Here is a 16,113-nt window from a genome sequence, read left to right on the forward strand (position 1 = left end):
AGAAGCCAAGCCATTCTTCCAAAGGCCATTCATTTTCTCCTGCACGCGTCTGCCAACTCTCGCAATGCATCCTTAACTTGCAGTCAGTTTCTGCCTCACTCTCTCTTTCTCTGGGCAAACTTTGAGAAACTTCGGCGCGCTCTTTCGTCTGAACGCATCTCTCTCCCCCCTCGATGGAACAAAAAAAAACCCATAGGGTGGTGGCGGGCTTTTTTTTTTTGCATCGGAAAACGGGAGAGAGAGAGGGCTCCTTTCTTTCCTCCGCCCCTCTCCCCAATTCACTGCTTCTGAGGGAGGGGGAAATGCCTTGTCCCCTTTTGCAAATCCTGCCCCCGCCCCGCGCGCGCTGGAGCTGCACGGAGGCAGCCTCTGTTTGCGCACGGAGGGGCGTGGGCATAGGGGGGCAGCGCATGCGAGGGGGGGTGCGAGTCTTGGGGAGGGGCGGCTCCTCGGTTGCAGCCAGAAGGGGGTGGCTTGAGTCGCAGGGCGCCTGCGCCGAAGTACCGGCTTGCCTCCTCCTTGGGTAGGACTTTTTCCCCGGCTGCCCCCCCCTCCCCACCAGCCCCATCGCGCCGAGGGGTGAGAGCAGCAGCTGGGCAGGAGGGGGCTCCGCGGTGACACCTGCAGGGAGCTCTCGGCTGCGCTCCTCTCCGGTTGCCAGGTTTTGCAAGAGAGAGAGAGAGCTTTGGAGAGGAGGGCAGCAGGGCGGGGAGGACATCTATCTGCAAACCTCGTTTTGTGTGGGTGTGAGGAAGGGGTCGCATTTATTTAGGGGAGAAGGAAGGCAACGTCCGAGCTAGCAGTGAAGAAGTCTTCCTCCCCTGCGGCGCCGTGAACCTGGGAATGATGGGACTTCAGTCTTCATCTATCTGATTTGTATCTAAAAAAAACTTTGCTTCCTTGAGAACTCTTAAATCAGCGTCCTGGTACAGCCATGAAGAGGTAAGTTGACCAAGAGTTATAGAGAACTGTAGAGATCTAAACCAAGGAAGCAGCCCTGCGTATCCACAGGTAAAGTCCTTCTGGGACCCAACTTCCAAGTCGTTTTAGCCCAGAAGGGACTCTCCTTGGAGAGCATCAGCTAGAAGCCCGGCTGATCTGGGAGATGATCTGGCCACACACAGCTGATAGTTGATGTTGATTTGAACAATTAAATAAGGATCCTTTCCTCTTTAGTGGATTATTACAGGTGTTGGGATGGCTACTCTTCCTGGGATCCATGCGAAATGTTTGGGACTTGGGCTAGTGGAAGAGATTAAGCAAAAACCTACGCCAGTGTGGTGTAGTGGTTAAGAGTGGTAGACTCGTAATCTGGTGAACGGGGTTCGCGTCTCCGCTCTTCCACATGCAGCTGCTGGGTGACCTTGGGCTAGTCACACTTCTTTGAAGTCTCTCAGCCCCACTCACCTCACAGTGTTTGTTGTGGGGGAGGAATGTTAGCTGCTTTGAGACTCCTTCGGGTAGTGATAAATCCAAACTCGTCTTCTTGTTGTTTGGTTTTAATAAATTTGAACTCCTTGGCTGACTTTGGGGTGGTACCTGTCTCCTTTACCTTTTTCTTGTCTACCTGAGCTTGGATTCCCTATCACTATTCTGATTCCCTGTGATGATCTGTACTTAACATATTGTGGAGAAGGGCTGTAACTCAAGGGTAGAGCATCTGCCTTGCATACGGAAGCTCCCAAGTTCAACACCTAACCCTAACCCTGGTCTTATTGGAGAAACCCCAGCTTAAAACCCTGAAGAGCTGCTGCCAGTCAGTGTAGACAAAACTGAGCTAGATAGACCAATGCCCTCACTCTTGTGTTTCCTATATTCCTACATAACCATATAGAGCACAGACCAAGTACAAGTGATCTTGATTCTAACTAACTCTTCTTGGAAGATTTGAAAACTTTCTCCTCGTTGCTGTTTGTCTAATCTCTTTGGACCCTCCCAAATTCCCACGGACCAGCAGTCTCTTTAAATTGTTTTGCATCCACCACTGTTGCAACGCCACCCTTTGAGGCATGCTCTGGGGCTTAGCAATTCCCCCCTCATTCCCTGCATACCGAATTATTGAATTATTGGGTCTATCATGTTCTCTGTCTTCTCTACTAACACAGAATTGTAGAGTTGGATGGGACCCCAAGGATCATCTAGTCCAACCCCCTACAATTCAGGAATCTCAGCTAAAGCATCCATGACCGTCCAACCTCTGCTTAAAAGCCTCTGAGGAAGGAGAGTCCACCACGTCCCGAGAATAACTATTCCACATGTGCCAGATATTGCTGGACTAGGACTTCTTTCTTCCCTGACCATGGGCTATGCTTCTTGCAGGGGAAGTGTGTGGAAGTTGGATTACACTGCCTGGCGACAGTTATCCAGAGTTTCAGGCAAAAGTCTTTTCCAGCCTTATTCGGAGATCCTGGGGATTGAACTTGGGACCTTCTGTATGCTGAGCCCATGTGCTCTGCCGCTAAGCCACGGTTCCCCCCCCCCCCATAGTTGTGGCTATCCTCCGGTGGTCTAGTTGTGATTATTCTGCGGTGAGACCTAAGTGCCTCTTACGTATGGTTGCTAAGTCACATCGTGGATACTCCCCGTGTACTTTTTAATTTGGCAGTGAACTGGGAGTGGAGGCAACTTCTCTCTCTCTCTCTCTCTCTCTCTCTCTCTCTCTCTCTGCCCCCCCCAATTGCCCATCCTTTCATCTGCAGTTCTTCCTGCTGTGCAAAATCCCTGTAGCCCTACTTGTTTAAGCGGTCTTGTGTAATTCCACAACAGTCCTGTAAGGTAGGCTAGAAGAAGGACTGAGAAAAGAGGTTTGATAAGGCAGCAGGAAATTAAACCATGCCAACTTTGTTCCATGGGCACAGCATAGCTTCTCCAGGTTATTTTTTATTGACCAACTTGGCACCTTTTGCATTGCCTGCTGTAAATGTGGTTTGGGGGTGGTGTGTGTGTGTGTGTGTGTGTGTGTGTTTTACAAGAAGTACATTTTTCTCCAGTATAGAGATACGGTCTGTTAAGAGAAAAATATTTAGGCCACGTGGGGAAGTTTTGCAAGTACCTCTTTCGACATGATTACACTGAGCCACTATAACTCAGCAAAAGAAGACATTTGTGCAAGTGTTACATGGGATGGTGTCCTTCCTCAACTCGGTGCTTTCCAGATGTTTTGGACTGCAGCCAACACGACTGGGACTGATGGAAGTTGCACTCTGGTAGGGCATCAGGTTGGGCTGACCAAATGTGCATGCTTTGTTCCTACTGCACAAAGGTGGCATTGGAATCCACCATTCCTTCCACTTCCGCCTCTGCTTTTGCTCACCATGGGCATGTGGGTCTCATAAGGTTGCCTGGAGGGGAATGCATGTCCTCTGTAAAGGGTTCCGCACCCATCAGCTAGAGCCTCTCCCAAGTGTTCCATTTTGGGAAAGGACAAGAGAGGCAAAGAAACAGGAGGCACCGGAGAGTTTGTGCTTTCTGTCCCCCTCTGTCTCATTGTCACTTCTAAAGCAGCTCTTAGGCCTGAGATTTCACTGGTGGCTGATGGGGAAGAAAGCCCTTCGGAGTTCAGGTTGCCGAGGAGGCTCTTCCAAATGCTTTTTCATACACGGCCATTCTCCTAGAGACCAGGGAGAAGGGGTTCTAGCCCAGCTGCCTTTGACAACTGGATTTCTACGTGCAGGGAATTCCATATCCCTCTCTCTCTTTCTGCAGGAACATTCATTCATGTGCAGTCCAGAAGCTGGTCTAAACACCTCATTTGCCGTTTGTGAGAACAAGACCAAAGGGTCCAACGTGTAAATAAATTTGGGTGGCGATGGGCATGTGCTTATTATGTGTGCCTGTGAAACTGAGCCAGTTTGCCCTTTTAGTACAAACACTAACATTCCCTGGCACACAGTTATCAGAAAGAAACTTTGTGTGTGTGTTTGTGTGCGCGCACGCGCAGTTTGAGGAATTCAAGAACGCAAGGCAATTCCACGCATGGACTTCATTTTGCTTGCCCTTGCCTTGGTTTTATTTGGATACTTTCAAAGAGCACTGTATAAAGCTATTCCTTTGGAAAGCAATTAATGTTTAACTTCTTATCTACATGCATGCGAGCACACCCAATCTGGGCTCCCCCAGCATTTTCTCAATTCAGCCTGGCTGAAAACAGACGGAAAATAGACCCGGCTTCTCTTTGTTCTTGGATTCTGATTGATGATTACAGAAGCAACACTGATTGGAAGCAAGTGTCCACCTATTGTAATCCATGCTTTAATGAGGTAATGAAAGTCATGCCCTAATTGGACATTGTAGTCAATGCATATTTTTGGAAACTCCTGCACAGAATGCCTATGTGCGCACTCACACAGGCTCACGCGAAAACAGCTGATTAATATCATGCTTGCTTTCTTGGGTGACACCCAGGAGATACTCTCTTATTTCCACCAGCTGTAAAAAAGTTTCCCTTCATTGCGAAATAGTTGGGGCTTCAGTATCCTGGAACGACTTCCAAAGTCTCTTGGAATCCATATAAATACAGTACAATGGTGGGGGAAGGTTCTCTCTAACTTGCACATGCAACATCATGAGATTGCAGCCTCAGCTGCATAAATCTGATGTGCGAAAGCCTTTGAAAAACCATACTTTACCCAGAGTGACTGTGAGTGCAGGAATGGCCCTTCGCAGGCACCCAGAGTAGTGTGGGCACTGTTTTGGCACGATGTGCTCCTGGGCTATTGGTGATGAAACAACCACATGAGACGTATCCCCCTTTTAGCTTACAGTTAGCGAAAGGCTGACATTTAAATAAAGTTGCAGGTAGGTAGCCGTGTTGGTCTGCCATAGTCAAAACAAAATAGAATAAAAAATTCCTTCCAGTAGCACCTTAGAGACCAACTAAGTTTGTTCTTGGTATGAGCTTTCGTGTACTTTCGTGTACATGCACACTTCTTCAGTGTGCATTTGTGTACATGCACACGAAAGCTCATACCAAGAACAAACTTAGTTGGTCTCTAAGGTGCTACTGGAAGGAATTTTTTATTTAAATAAAGGAGAGTGAAGCTGCCCTGCAGGCCGGACCAGTCCCACCCCTCTCACCTCTGCCTTTTTCGCAAAGTCTGAAAGAGAGCTGGCTGCAGTCATGGGGTATGTGCAATTAAAGGACCCTTAAAGCACATTGCTTCCCCTGAAAGAATCCTGGGAAGGGCAGTTTACCCCACACAGAGGCACCATTTCCAGCATCTTTGTTAAACTACAGTTCCCAGGCTCCTTTGCACAACGCGGAGTCTTGCATGATCAGGGCTCCCAAGCAAATGTAGAAGCCTGTATGAAAGCTCTTCATTCGTCTCATGCAGTGGTTCCCAACCTTTTCCAGGCCTCTGACCCCTTGCTTCCATAAACTTATCCCCGGTGCCCCCTACCCTATAAAAAGCATTTTTTTCAGAATAGTGGTTTGCACTATGAAAGACAACAGCACAATAAAATCATGGAATTATAGAATAGTTGAGTTGGAAGGGACCACGAGGGTCATCTAGCCCAAATCTCTGCAATGTAGGCATCTTTTGCCCAATGTGGGGCTCAAACCCCGCAACTCTGAGATTACCGGTAAGAGCATCTTGGATTAGATGACCCTCGGGGCTCCCTTCCAAAACCCACCATTCTATGGTGGACCATGGAGAGACCTGGTCTGAACAAAGACATTGGATTCTTATCTCATTATACATGACAAAGCTATCTTTAGCCATCACACCCCTTGCCTTTTCCTGTAAGACCAATTGCAGTCGTTAACAGTCGTCAACAGGTTTTCCACACCTATCAACCTATCACCCATTCCCACCACCCTTCTGAGTAATACCCCTCCCCACTCTCTCACTATATATAAGGGTCTGGTGACTTCTGTTTCAGTGTATCTGAAGAAGTGTGCATGCACACGAAAGCTCATACCAAGAACAAACTTAGTTGGCCCCTAAGGTGCTACTGGAAGGAATTTTTTAATTTTTTATTTTGTTTTGACTATGACAGACCAACACGGCTACCTACCTGTAACTGCCACCGTTCCATGATTCTGCAACTTAAGCATAGGAACATAGGAAGATGCTACTGGTATATAGCTCAATCCCAGCAGGGAACTCTCCCTGCAGTAGCTGGAGATGCTGGGGATTGAACCTGGGGGCCTTCTGCATGCAACCTTTCCCCAGAAGGAACTTGGGAATGAGAGAACAGGGGCCGGGAGTACAGCTCCGTGGACTGCATAGCATGTGCCTTCGTCACGAAATCCAAATTCCTTTCTAAGTGTGTGGGGGTGTGAGTGCAGAGTGGGGATGTAGGCGAGCCAGACCCAGTAATTCTTAAACTAACTTTGCCAGCTGGTAACCAAATCACACAATGATCCTATTACTTTGGCGCGGGGCTGCACTCCGGCCAGCTTGCCAGAGAACCTGCTGTGTCTGCTGTATGCGTTGGCAGGTACCCTGGCCCTGGGCGCTCTGGAGACCTGGTTCAGATTTTCCAGCATGTCTCCTCTTGTAACCCTCAAATTAGCAAGAATTTAGGAAGGAACAGGCTCAAGATATACAGCATCCCTGACAGACTGTGTCTCAACATACGTTGTGTGTGTGTGTGTGTGTGTGTTTCAAAATGTGCTTCTGTAATCCTTAAAGTGCCTTGCTTGTGTTTTTAACAGCCTGTCTGCATGCTTTGCCAGGAGTGGGAACGGTTGCTGGATTCTCATTCTGTAATAATTTGTTTAAAGACGCTCTTTGCTCTGCCTTCCCGCCTTCTCCTCCTCCCCCTGCACTGCCCCCCCTCTCCTTGTTAATCATTCTGGCTCCTTGCCCTGTGCAAAAAAAACTATCTTCATTGCAAAATGTAATGGAGACTATTCCTCTCGCAGTTCCCCCTCCCTCCTACACCTTCCCACTACACCAGTGTGGTGTAGTGGTTAAGAGCGGCAGACTCGTAATCTGGGGAACCGGGTTCGCGTCTCCGCTCCTCCACATGCAGCTGCTGGGTGACCTTGGGCTAGTCACACTTCTCTGAAGTCTCTCAGCCCCACTCACCTCACAGAGTGTTTGTTGTGGGGGAGGAAGGGAAAGGAGAATGTTTAGCCGCTTTGAGACTCCTTCGGGTAGTGATAAAGCGGGATATCAAATCCAAACTCCTCCTCCGCCTCTTCTTCTTCTTCTTCTTCTTCTTCTTCTTCTTCTTCTTCTTCTTCTCCCCCTCAAAACTTTACATTGCAGGAACAAATTCTAATTAGCAGGATTGAAGAATCACCTCCTAAATAGTGACCTTCATAAAAAAAAAAAACCGTAGGCAAAGGTGATTCATGCCAAAGAGAGACTGAGTTTGCAGTTATGGAAAAAAAGAGGCCATGCTCTTTCCATGTCATATTCCTGAGAGGTGAAAAAGGCTTCTTGTATCTCATCCAGATGTAAGTCAAGTATTCCATGTGGTCAAAGAACACCCAAATTGCCTGCCACAAGAAATAAAGTAAATTATCCAACTGAAGTCTCCCGTGAGCTGGAGAAACAGCTTTCCAAATACAGGATGCCTTCTCTTTCCAGCTCTGTGGGCAGGGGAAAGGCTACCTTGCTTACCTGCCTTTCTCCAGTCTTGCTAGCTAGGGTTGATGGGAGCTGTAGGACAAAAACATCTGGGGAACCCAGGCTGAGAACCACTGTGCTAGAAGCAAGCCCCAGTTAACTCAACGGGATTGGCTTCTCTCAGCAGGCATGTTTGGGTTTGCACAACAATTGCTATAGGTAGGATTTCGGTGCATGCTTCAATTTGTTTTTTTATTGGTTGCTGGTTTTAAATTTTTTCCAATGTAATTGTTTTTAGTGAGAATTTTATTGGGTTTTCTCTAAGCAGATGTGTTCAGGTTTGCACAATAATTGCTGTACCTGGATCGGTAGAATGTTGGTGTGTGTTTTCTTTTCTTTCTTTCTTTTTATAAAATTTATTTATTTGGTTTTTCAGATTAAAGTTTTACAGTCATGTATCCAACATACAACATAAAAATAAGATTCCAAGGACTCTTATCTTCTTTCCATCTCTGTGTGATTCAATTTGTTTTTAGTTGGTTGCTGATTTTAAGTTTTTTTTTTTAATAAGTAAGTAAGTAAGTATGTAACTGCTTTTAGTTGTGAGTTTATTGGTTTTTCTCTTTGTAAGTAACATTGAGGGTTGGGTTTTTCTTCTTCTTTTTACAATCAAGCAGTGTATAACTATTATGAAATAAAATAAATAATAGTTTTTGTGGGTTTACCTCCACTGATGGAGGCGAGGGGTAGGTTTAAGTTTCCACAGGTACCTCTTACTTGCCATGCATTCTAAACCTTTTCAGTTGCAAGGGTAAAGTGTGCCACCAATAACTTTTTGGGGGGTGGGGGTGGGTAGGGGCTATCAGTAATTTGGGGGAAGCTGCTTTTGTATAAGTGCTTTACTGCGCCTCTTTGCAATGGCAGGTGTGGGGATCCCCAACTCTGCAGAAATCAGGGCTGCTGTTACATGCGCACAAACACCCTCTTATAGGAGAAGTGGCGTCCAGGGTCAGCTTCACTGCCTAGCACCCCCTGCTGGCCAGGTACTGCAACTGCAGGCATCTCTGAACAGGAAGAGGAAATGGTTCGGCAGGAAGCAGGAAGCAAACCCACTCCAGTAGCCATCGCAGTGGTATAGGTCACAAGTGGCAGGGAATGGGAACTACCCCTGAGTCCACTGCTGTGGGAATAAGAGGTCTCCATGATCTGGCATCATTTTCTGTGCAGAGATGAGATGCTCAAGTTTTCATGAAGGCTACTGTTTTGTTTGTTTTTTGTAATTAACATGGCTGTCTGTGCTTTCCTACGGTTCCAGTACACCTGTGCCTTAATGACTTGACCCGAAGTTGACGGTCGTTGACCTCTCAATTAACCAAAGTATTTTTTGACCCATCTAATGCCACCTCTGATCCAGCCTTCAGGAACACTAATGTGCTAGAACCTAGTTCTAGCAAGTGGGATGGAGCTTGCCCTCATTCTCAGGTGTGTAATTCTAGGGGTGACAAAAGACAGGCACCTCCCAGCTTTAAAAGCAGGAGAGAAAGAAACCTCCTGTATTTTGGAGCCCAGGGCTGTAGCTAAGGCGGGGATCCAGCTGGGGTCTCAGCCCTGGGTGAAGCCTCTAGAGGGGCACCATTGAGGCTCCCAACTTGCCAGGGGCTTCCTCCAACCACAGCCCCTCCTTGGGCTCCAGAGTCTAAAAGGAAAACCAGGAAAACGATCCTCTCCCTCCCCCCCCCTGTCTGTTTTTGGTATCAGAACATCACCTCCTGTCCTTTTTGGAAACAGAAGCACTTTGGAGTATTGCTTGCTTATGGGTTCTCTCTCTCTCTCTCTCTCTCTCTCTCTCTCTGTGTGTGTGTGTGTGTGTGTGTGTGTGTTTGGATCTAAAGGACAACATACATGTTTACACCATGTGAATATATAAAGAGGGCACTGCTGCATACAATCTGCTACCGACACTGAGTCCTCTTTATACAGAAAATAAAATACCTGCAGTGAAAGAAATATGATGCTGACATGTGAAGCACTTTGTATTTATCCTTTCCTGTAATTTGGAATGAAAATCTAGCCAATCCACTTTAAATTCTTTCATTGCAATGGTTCAGCAGCCAGCATATTTTAAAGTAAACCAGTGGAGTATTTATTCTTTTATTTTATTCTTTGGGGCCTTAAACTGCAAGCCTTTACTACTCAGAAGTAAGTCCCACTGTGTAGAATAGAGCTTACTCTCTGGTATGTGCATGATCAATAACACAGTGTCTGTTACAGGTAGGTAGCCGTGTTGGTCTGCCATAGTCAAAACAAAATTAAAAATTAAAAATTCCTTCCAGTTGCACCTTAGAGACCAACCAAGTTTGTTGTTGGTATGAACTTTCTTGTGCATGCACACTTCTTCAGATACCAGTTTCTGTTGTTGTTGTTGTTGTTGTTGTTGTTGTTGTTGTTGTTATATCATACAGTCATAATACTTCCTAGAATTCCTCAAATGATCTATTACTCTCTGATGAGATCTACTTAAGGTTGAATGAAAGCCAGATACGCACACAGACAATTTTACTCTTTGGAGAGACTTATCTCTTCTCCAGCCTCTTTCAAACTCCTTTTTATGCCCTTTGTGAACAATTGTTTTGAGGTGTGTGTGTGTGTGTGTGTGTGTGAGAGAGAGAGAGAGAGAGAGAGAGAGAGAGAGAGAGAGAGAGAGAGAAAGAGAAAGAGAAAGAGAGAGAAACTGGGCCTTTGCCCCAGGTGACAGAAAATCTAGTGGCCCTGTGAAGCCTACTAAACATAAGCTCACAAAAAGTGATGGAGGAGGTGAAGATAGCAATGTTGCCTTGCTGTTGGTGGCTATTAGCTATGATGACTGTGCTTGGCCCCACAGCTGGAGGCAGCAAAGCTTCTGAATGCCGGCTGCTGGAAATCACAGGAGGTTAAAGTGCTCTTGTGCTCAATCCTGCCTGTGGGTTTTCTGCGAGCATCCAGTTGGTCACTGTGAGAACAGGATGCTGCTCTTGAAGGGCCATCGGCCTCCCCCAGCAGCCTATTCTAATGGCCTTGCAGGAATCTACAGGACTCATTCAGTCAAAGGACCGTTTCTGAACCTTTTCCAAGGAATAAAATCAGGAGCGGTGGTTGTTTTAAATAAGAGTTTACCCAGTGCGTGCTTTAAAAAGAAAGAAAGATGGAACTCAATCATCAAGTAGCATGAGGTAATGGTACCAATAGAGAAATATGAAAAAGATGAGTAAACAAACTATTATAATTATCAATGCATGCATATCCCATCTTCCAAAGGAGCCCAATGTGGCATATATGGGTCCCCCCCTCCCAATATCATCCTCACAACAATTCTGTGGGGTGGAAAAAGTTGCAGGAAAGTGACTGACACAAGGTCATCCAGTGAGCTTCTTGGCTGTAGTGGGAATTTGAACCCTGATCTCCTAGGTCCTAGTCTAACCCTCTCACCACTGCACCACATCGGCTCTAACAGAGCATTATCTTTCCATTTCTCCTACTGTTGACCCCCAGCACCTGGAATGCAAAGACTCCCTGTCCCTGAACATCAAAGCTCCATGGATGTAGCAAATAGCCATTGATAAAGCAATCCTCCACGGATTTGTCTGCCCCATTTTAAACACCCCATCCAAGTCATCATAGATATGTGGGCTGTAAATTCCACATTCCAAATTCCATTACGGGATACCCAAAGAAGTGTGTTCCTCTGCCTGTCCTTAACTTATAGCAACTCGGTTTGATCAGAGAACCTTTACTGCTTTGCGAGCAGGAGAAGACTGTCCAACTTGCCCATACAGTGGTACCTCGACTTATGAATTACTTGACATACGAATTTTTCGACTTACGAATGGACATCCGTTGGCGGTTTTAGATGGGGTTTAGTCGACTTACAAATTTTAGACGCGGTTTACTCGACTTATGAATTTTTCTGAATTTTTCGTTTCCAATGCATTCCTATGGGGAAATCGCTTTTTTCGACTTACAAATTTTTCGACCTACGAATGTGCATTCGGAACGGATTAAATTCGTAAGTCGAGGTACCACTGTACTTTTTATGCAAGGTGATGCTCCTTTATACACCTTCAATATACAGTATTCCTCTTTTTGGTTTCCCTAAACCCCAAAATCACTATTCATCTATCTCTGCAATAAGGCCTGTAGAGAAAAATATGCCAGATGTACCAGCTGATATGGTGGCGCTGTGGGTTAAACCACAGAGCCTAGGGCTTGCCGATCAGAGGGTCAGCGGTTCAAATCCCCGCAACGGGGTGAGCTCCCGATGCTTGGTCCCAGCTCCTGCCAACCTAGCAATTTGAAAGCACACCATTGCAAGTAGTTAAATTGGTAGCCGCTCCGCCGGGAATGGCCAATGGCGTTTCCGTGCACTCTGGCACTTGTCACAGTCCTCCGTGCGCCAGAAGTGGTTTACCTGGATCAAATAATTCATGTGGATTTGTGCTGTGCAGCATGCAAAACAGATAGATATTCCACCAGGGCTCAAATAAGAATGCCTAGCTAGTGACCTCATCTCTTAGCCTTCGTTAGTCATCATCTCTTGGTCCAGCGTACCTCACAGGGTTGTTATGAGGAATAATTGGAGGTGAATCCTGAGCTCCTTGCAGCAGCAGCAGCAGGAGGAAATAAATGTGGTACAGAAAACAAACCAGAGAAGGGGGCATGCACCCACTCGGCCTCCATCTGGAGAAGTTTTGAAGACTGGCAGTAGCAGAGCTATGGCCTAACTCTGGTCAGGTACAGCAGGTAACCTGGTTATCCGCAGACTGAAGGCAGCGTGGGGTGGAATTGTGGGTTGCAGCACAGAGGACTGCTTTGTGAATGCTTGCGGGGACCATTCCTCCCTTGCACAGCTGCGGACACCTTCTCTAAGAGCCGGTTGTATTCTGTTCCCTTTGAGGCATTTCAAGAATGATGCTAAGCTGCTCCAGCCATTATTGGTTTAACCCCAGCCGGGTTTAAATATGCATAAGCTGCGTCTAATAGCTGTGATTTGTTTGAGTAATCCCTTATCGGGAATGGGCAGGCCTTCCCTCCTCCTCCTCTCCTGCAAGGGAGTGTTTGGGCTCCTGCAGTGATTCAGCTGCCTGGCTAATTTTCAAATAAGCCAAAGTCCTGCATATTTCCTCGGCACAGTTGTAGTACCTGCCGCTGTTCGCTACTGGAGACCTCACTTAATCTGCCTGTCATCTACAAATACACCGTAGGATGTGGCTTTTATGATTCGAGCTGAGGAAGAATGCTGCCCTGGGTTTCCTGGAGGATTTAATTTAACATGGAAAACTGTGGCTTCTATTAGTCCACAATTCTCACACCCCACACACACACACTGTCCAATTTAGCTGCACCAGTAGATCCACTCCGTTTCCCCCAATGCAAATCCGAAATGGAGTGCTGCCTATGCTATTTAATTGGATTTCTTCACCACTTGCGACCGTGAAGGAAAGGAGCCCCTAGACCTCAAGAGCATAATAAACAAGACCATGTATCTCTCGTCTCAGGTCTGTCTGTTTCAGCTGCGGAGTGCTTCTTGCTAACAAGTTAGAACCAGTGCAGAATTGTGGGCTGCCGGAGAGCCATAGCTCAATCGCAGAACATCTGCTTTGCACGCAGAAGGTCCCAGGTTCAATCCCTGCCATCTCCAGTACTGTCAATACTTACTGGCAGCAGCTCTCCAGGCAGGGTTGACCTCTTCAGTCCTATCTGGAGATGGTGGGGATTTCGGTTATGAACTCCATTGGGTGGCCTTGGGCTAGTCACTGGGAATGGAGTTTCATAAAATCGGGCCCACAGTACTGCTGGAAATGAGTGGACCACAAAACAGTGACTCCCCTGAAGACCCCAGTGATCAGCCAGGGATTAGGTGAGCCTTGAGGTATCCACACAAATCGTTAAGGGCCTAGTAAATTAATTAGAAGAACCATGAATCTGTCCTGGTAGTATTTGGACAGGCAGTGTAGACTCAGGAGTCTTGCCCCAGCGTTTTGCACCAGCTGGAGTCTTCACATGAAGCCCAGGGGTAGCTCCATCTCAATAACCAAGTCTTGCAGTAACCAAGTCTTGAGGTTACCAATGCATGGATCACTGTGGCCAGGGTGGTTGAGGGAGCTGGGTATGTTTAGCCAGGAAAAGGGGAGATATGATAATTGCCTCCAAATATCTCAAGGGCTGCCAGGTGGAAGAGGGAACAAGCTTGATTTCTCCTGCTCTGGAGGGTAGGACTCGAACCAATGGCTTCAAGTTACAAGAAAGGAGATTCCGAATAAACTTTCTTATAGTAAGAGCTGTTAGACAGTAGAATGATCTCCCTTAAGGCGGTGGGCTCTCCTTCTCTGGAGGTTTTTAAGCAGAGATTGGATGGCCACCTGTCTTGCTTGGATGTTTAGTTGAGAATCCTTCATTGCAAGGGTTTGGATTTAGATGACCCTCGAGGTCCCTTCCAGCTCTACAATTCTATGATCTACTTTGATGTTCTGTAATAAATAGCAATGTGTTATATAAATGATAAATAAATAACATCTTCCTTCCTTTTCACAGTTCAGGGTTCACCATGGCCAGCCTACCATGCCTTCTCTTACTCCTGTGGACCATCAAAGGTGTTCTACCTTCCAGTTCTCATTGGAGGCCCACCTGGCCGGCCTACAGAGTCCCCGTCGTTCTGCCACAATCAACCACTTATTTGGACAAACCCCAGTTTGACGCCGAAGCTAAGCTGGAAGTGGTCTCGTCTTGCAGCCCGTCTTGCCACAAGAGTTCCCCGCTACCTACTTACGAGGAGGTGAAGGACTACTTGTCCTACGAAACTTTGTACTCCAACGGCTCCCGAACTGAGACGGAAGTTGGCATCTATGTTCTGACCGGCGGGAGCGCCGGGACGCAGAGCAGATCTCGGGCCAAGAGGCAGATCTACGGATACGACACAAGGTTCAGCATTTTCGGCAAGGACTTTTTGCTCAACTACCCCTTTTCCACTTCTGTGAAGTTGTCCACGGGCTGCACCGGGACTTTGGTGGCCGAGAAGCATGTCCTCACGGCCGCCCACTGCATCCACGATGGCAAAAGCTACGTCAAAGGGGCCAGGAAACTACGCGTGGGGTTCCTGCGGCCGAAGCTGAAAGATGGCAGCAAGGGGGTGAACATCAGCAGCTCCCCGGAGCCGGAAAGGATGAAATTCCAGTGGATCCGAGTGAAACGGACTCACGTCCCCAAAGGGTGGATCAAAGGGAATGCCAACGACATTGGCATGGATTACGACTATGCCCTCTTGGAGCTCAAGAAACCCCACAAACGGAAGTTCATGAAGATTGGCGTGAGCCCGGCGGCAAAACAACTGCCTGGCGGGAGAATCCACTTCTCGGGCTATGACAACGACCGGCCGGGGAACCTGGTCTACCGCTTCTGCGACGTCAAAGACGAAACGTACGACCTCTTGTACCAGCAGTGCGACGCCCAGCCAGGCGCCAGCGGCTCGGGAGTTTACGTGCGGATGTGGAAGAGGCAGAGCCACAAGTGGGAGCGCAAGATCATTGGGATATTTTCCGGGCACCAGTGGGTGGACACAAACGGCTCCCCGCAGGATTTCAATGTGGCCGTTCGCATCACTCCCCTCAAATACGCGCAGATTTGCTACTGGATTACAGGCAACTATCAGGACTGCAGGGACGGATAAAGACAGTGGGCATCCTTTTTTAAAAAAAGGAAAATTAATGGCCTTGGTTTCTGAATCGCGAGCAGGGTGGGGTGGGGGGAAAGGGGAAGCGAAACTCTTCTATATTGCCGGTGCTATGGGGCGCAGTTCTGTTTTTCTTTTTTTTATAAATACCTGGATGCAGGAATCAAAAGGGAAGTCTGTCTTGTTTGTAAAGGTGCTTTGTGTTACATACTACGCATAGACAGGCTGGCCTTAGATACTGGGGCATCCTGGGGTGTACATCTGGCCCTGCCCTTCTCCAAGAACTCTCCTTCCTGGTCCCCATGTCATGGCAAAACACCCCCCTTTTTTTGCCTGTCTTCTAACTTAGGGCATCTCAGCACTGGGAGGCTCTGGAGCAGACACCCCCAAACTCTGCCCTCCAGCTGTTTTGGAACTACAATTCCCATCATCCATGACCCCTGGTCCTGTTAGCTAGGGATGATGGGAGTTGTAGTCCCAAAACATCTGGAGGGCCGAGTTTGGGGGTGCCTGCTCTGGAGCTTGTGCGCTTTGCATGTGATTTTTGCAAACTGTTGCTCCTGGGATCCTGGCCCCCAAGTCAAGTCAGAGAGCACGGCGTTGATAGGGGCTGAACCGGGGATGGTGGCCAATTTAAAGTTGAAGTGAGACAGGGGTAGGCATGAGTGTGGCTGTGGGCTTTGTTTTTTGTTGCACCGCCGTGGCTGCTTTCTGCAGGTAAGCAAGAGAAGAAAACTCTCAGCTTTGATGCTCCCGTGTAGGAGATAGCTTAGATAGACGATATGCTTTGCATCAGTCAAGTTCTCCCTGAAAAAAAAAAGGCTTTTCGTCTGAAATGTATTTAGCGTCAGCAGCTCTGATTTCTATTTCTGGGAGCTATTATATTCA

The 16,113-nt window shown here is 47.4% G+C and overlaps 1 protein-coding gene across 1 annotated transcript; it reads left to right on the top strand.

The window, feature by feature from the left end:
- The first annotated feature begins 507 nt into the window (after positions 1–507).
- On the top strand, positions 508–15,250 carry PRSS23 (serine protease 23). Its single transcript, XM_033146092.1, has 2 exons — positions 508–942; positions 14,091–15,250. The coding sequence occupies exons 1-2, from the start codon at positions 935–937 to the stop codon at positions 15,220–15,222; spliced, it is 1,140 nt and encodes a 379-aa protein (XP_033001983.1). The 5' UTR covers positions 508–934; the 3' UTR covers positions 15,223–15,250.
- Positions 15,251–16,113: the final 863 nt, after the last annotated feature.

The sequence above is a fragment of the Lacerta agilis genome, chromosome 4, assembly GCF_009819535.1.
Source record: "Lacerta agilis isolate rLacAgi1 chromosome 4, rLacAgi1.pri, whole genome shotgun sequence".
Taxonomy (NCBI): Eukaryota; Metazoa; Chordata; class Lepidosauria; order Squamata; family Lacertidae; genus Lacerta; species Lacerta agilis.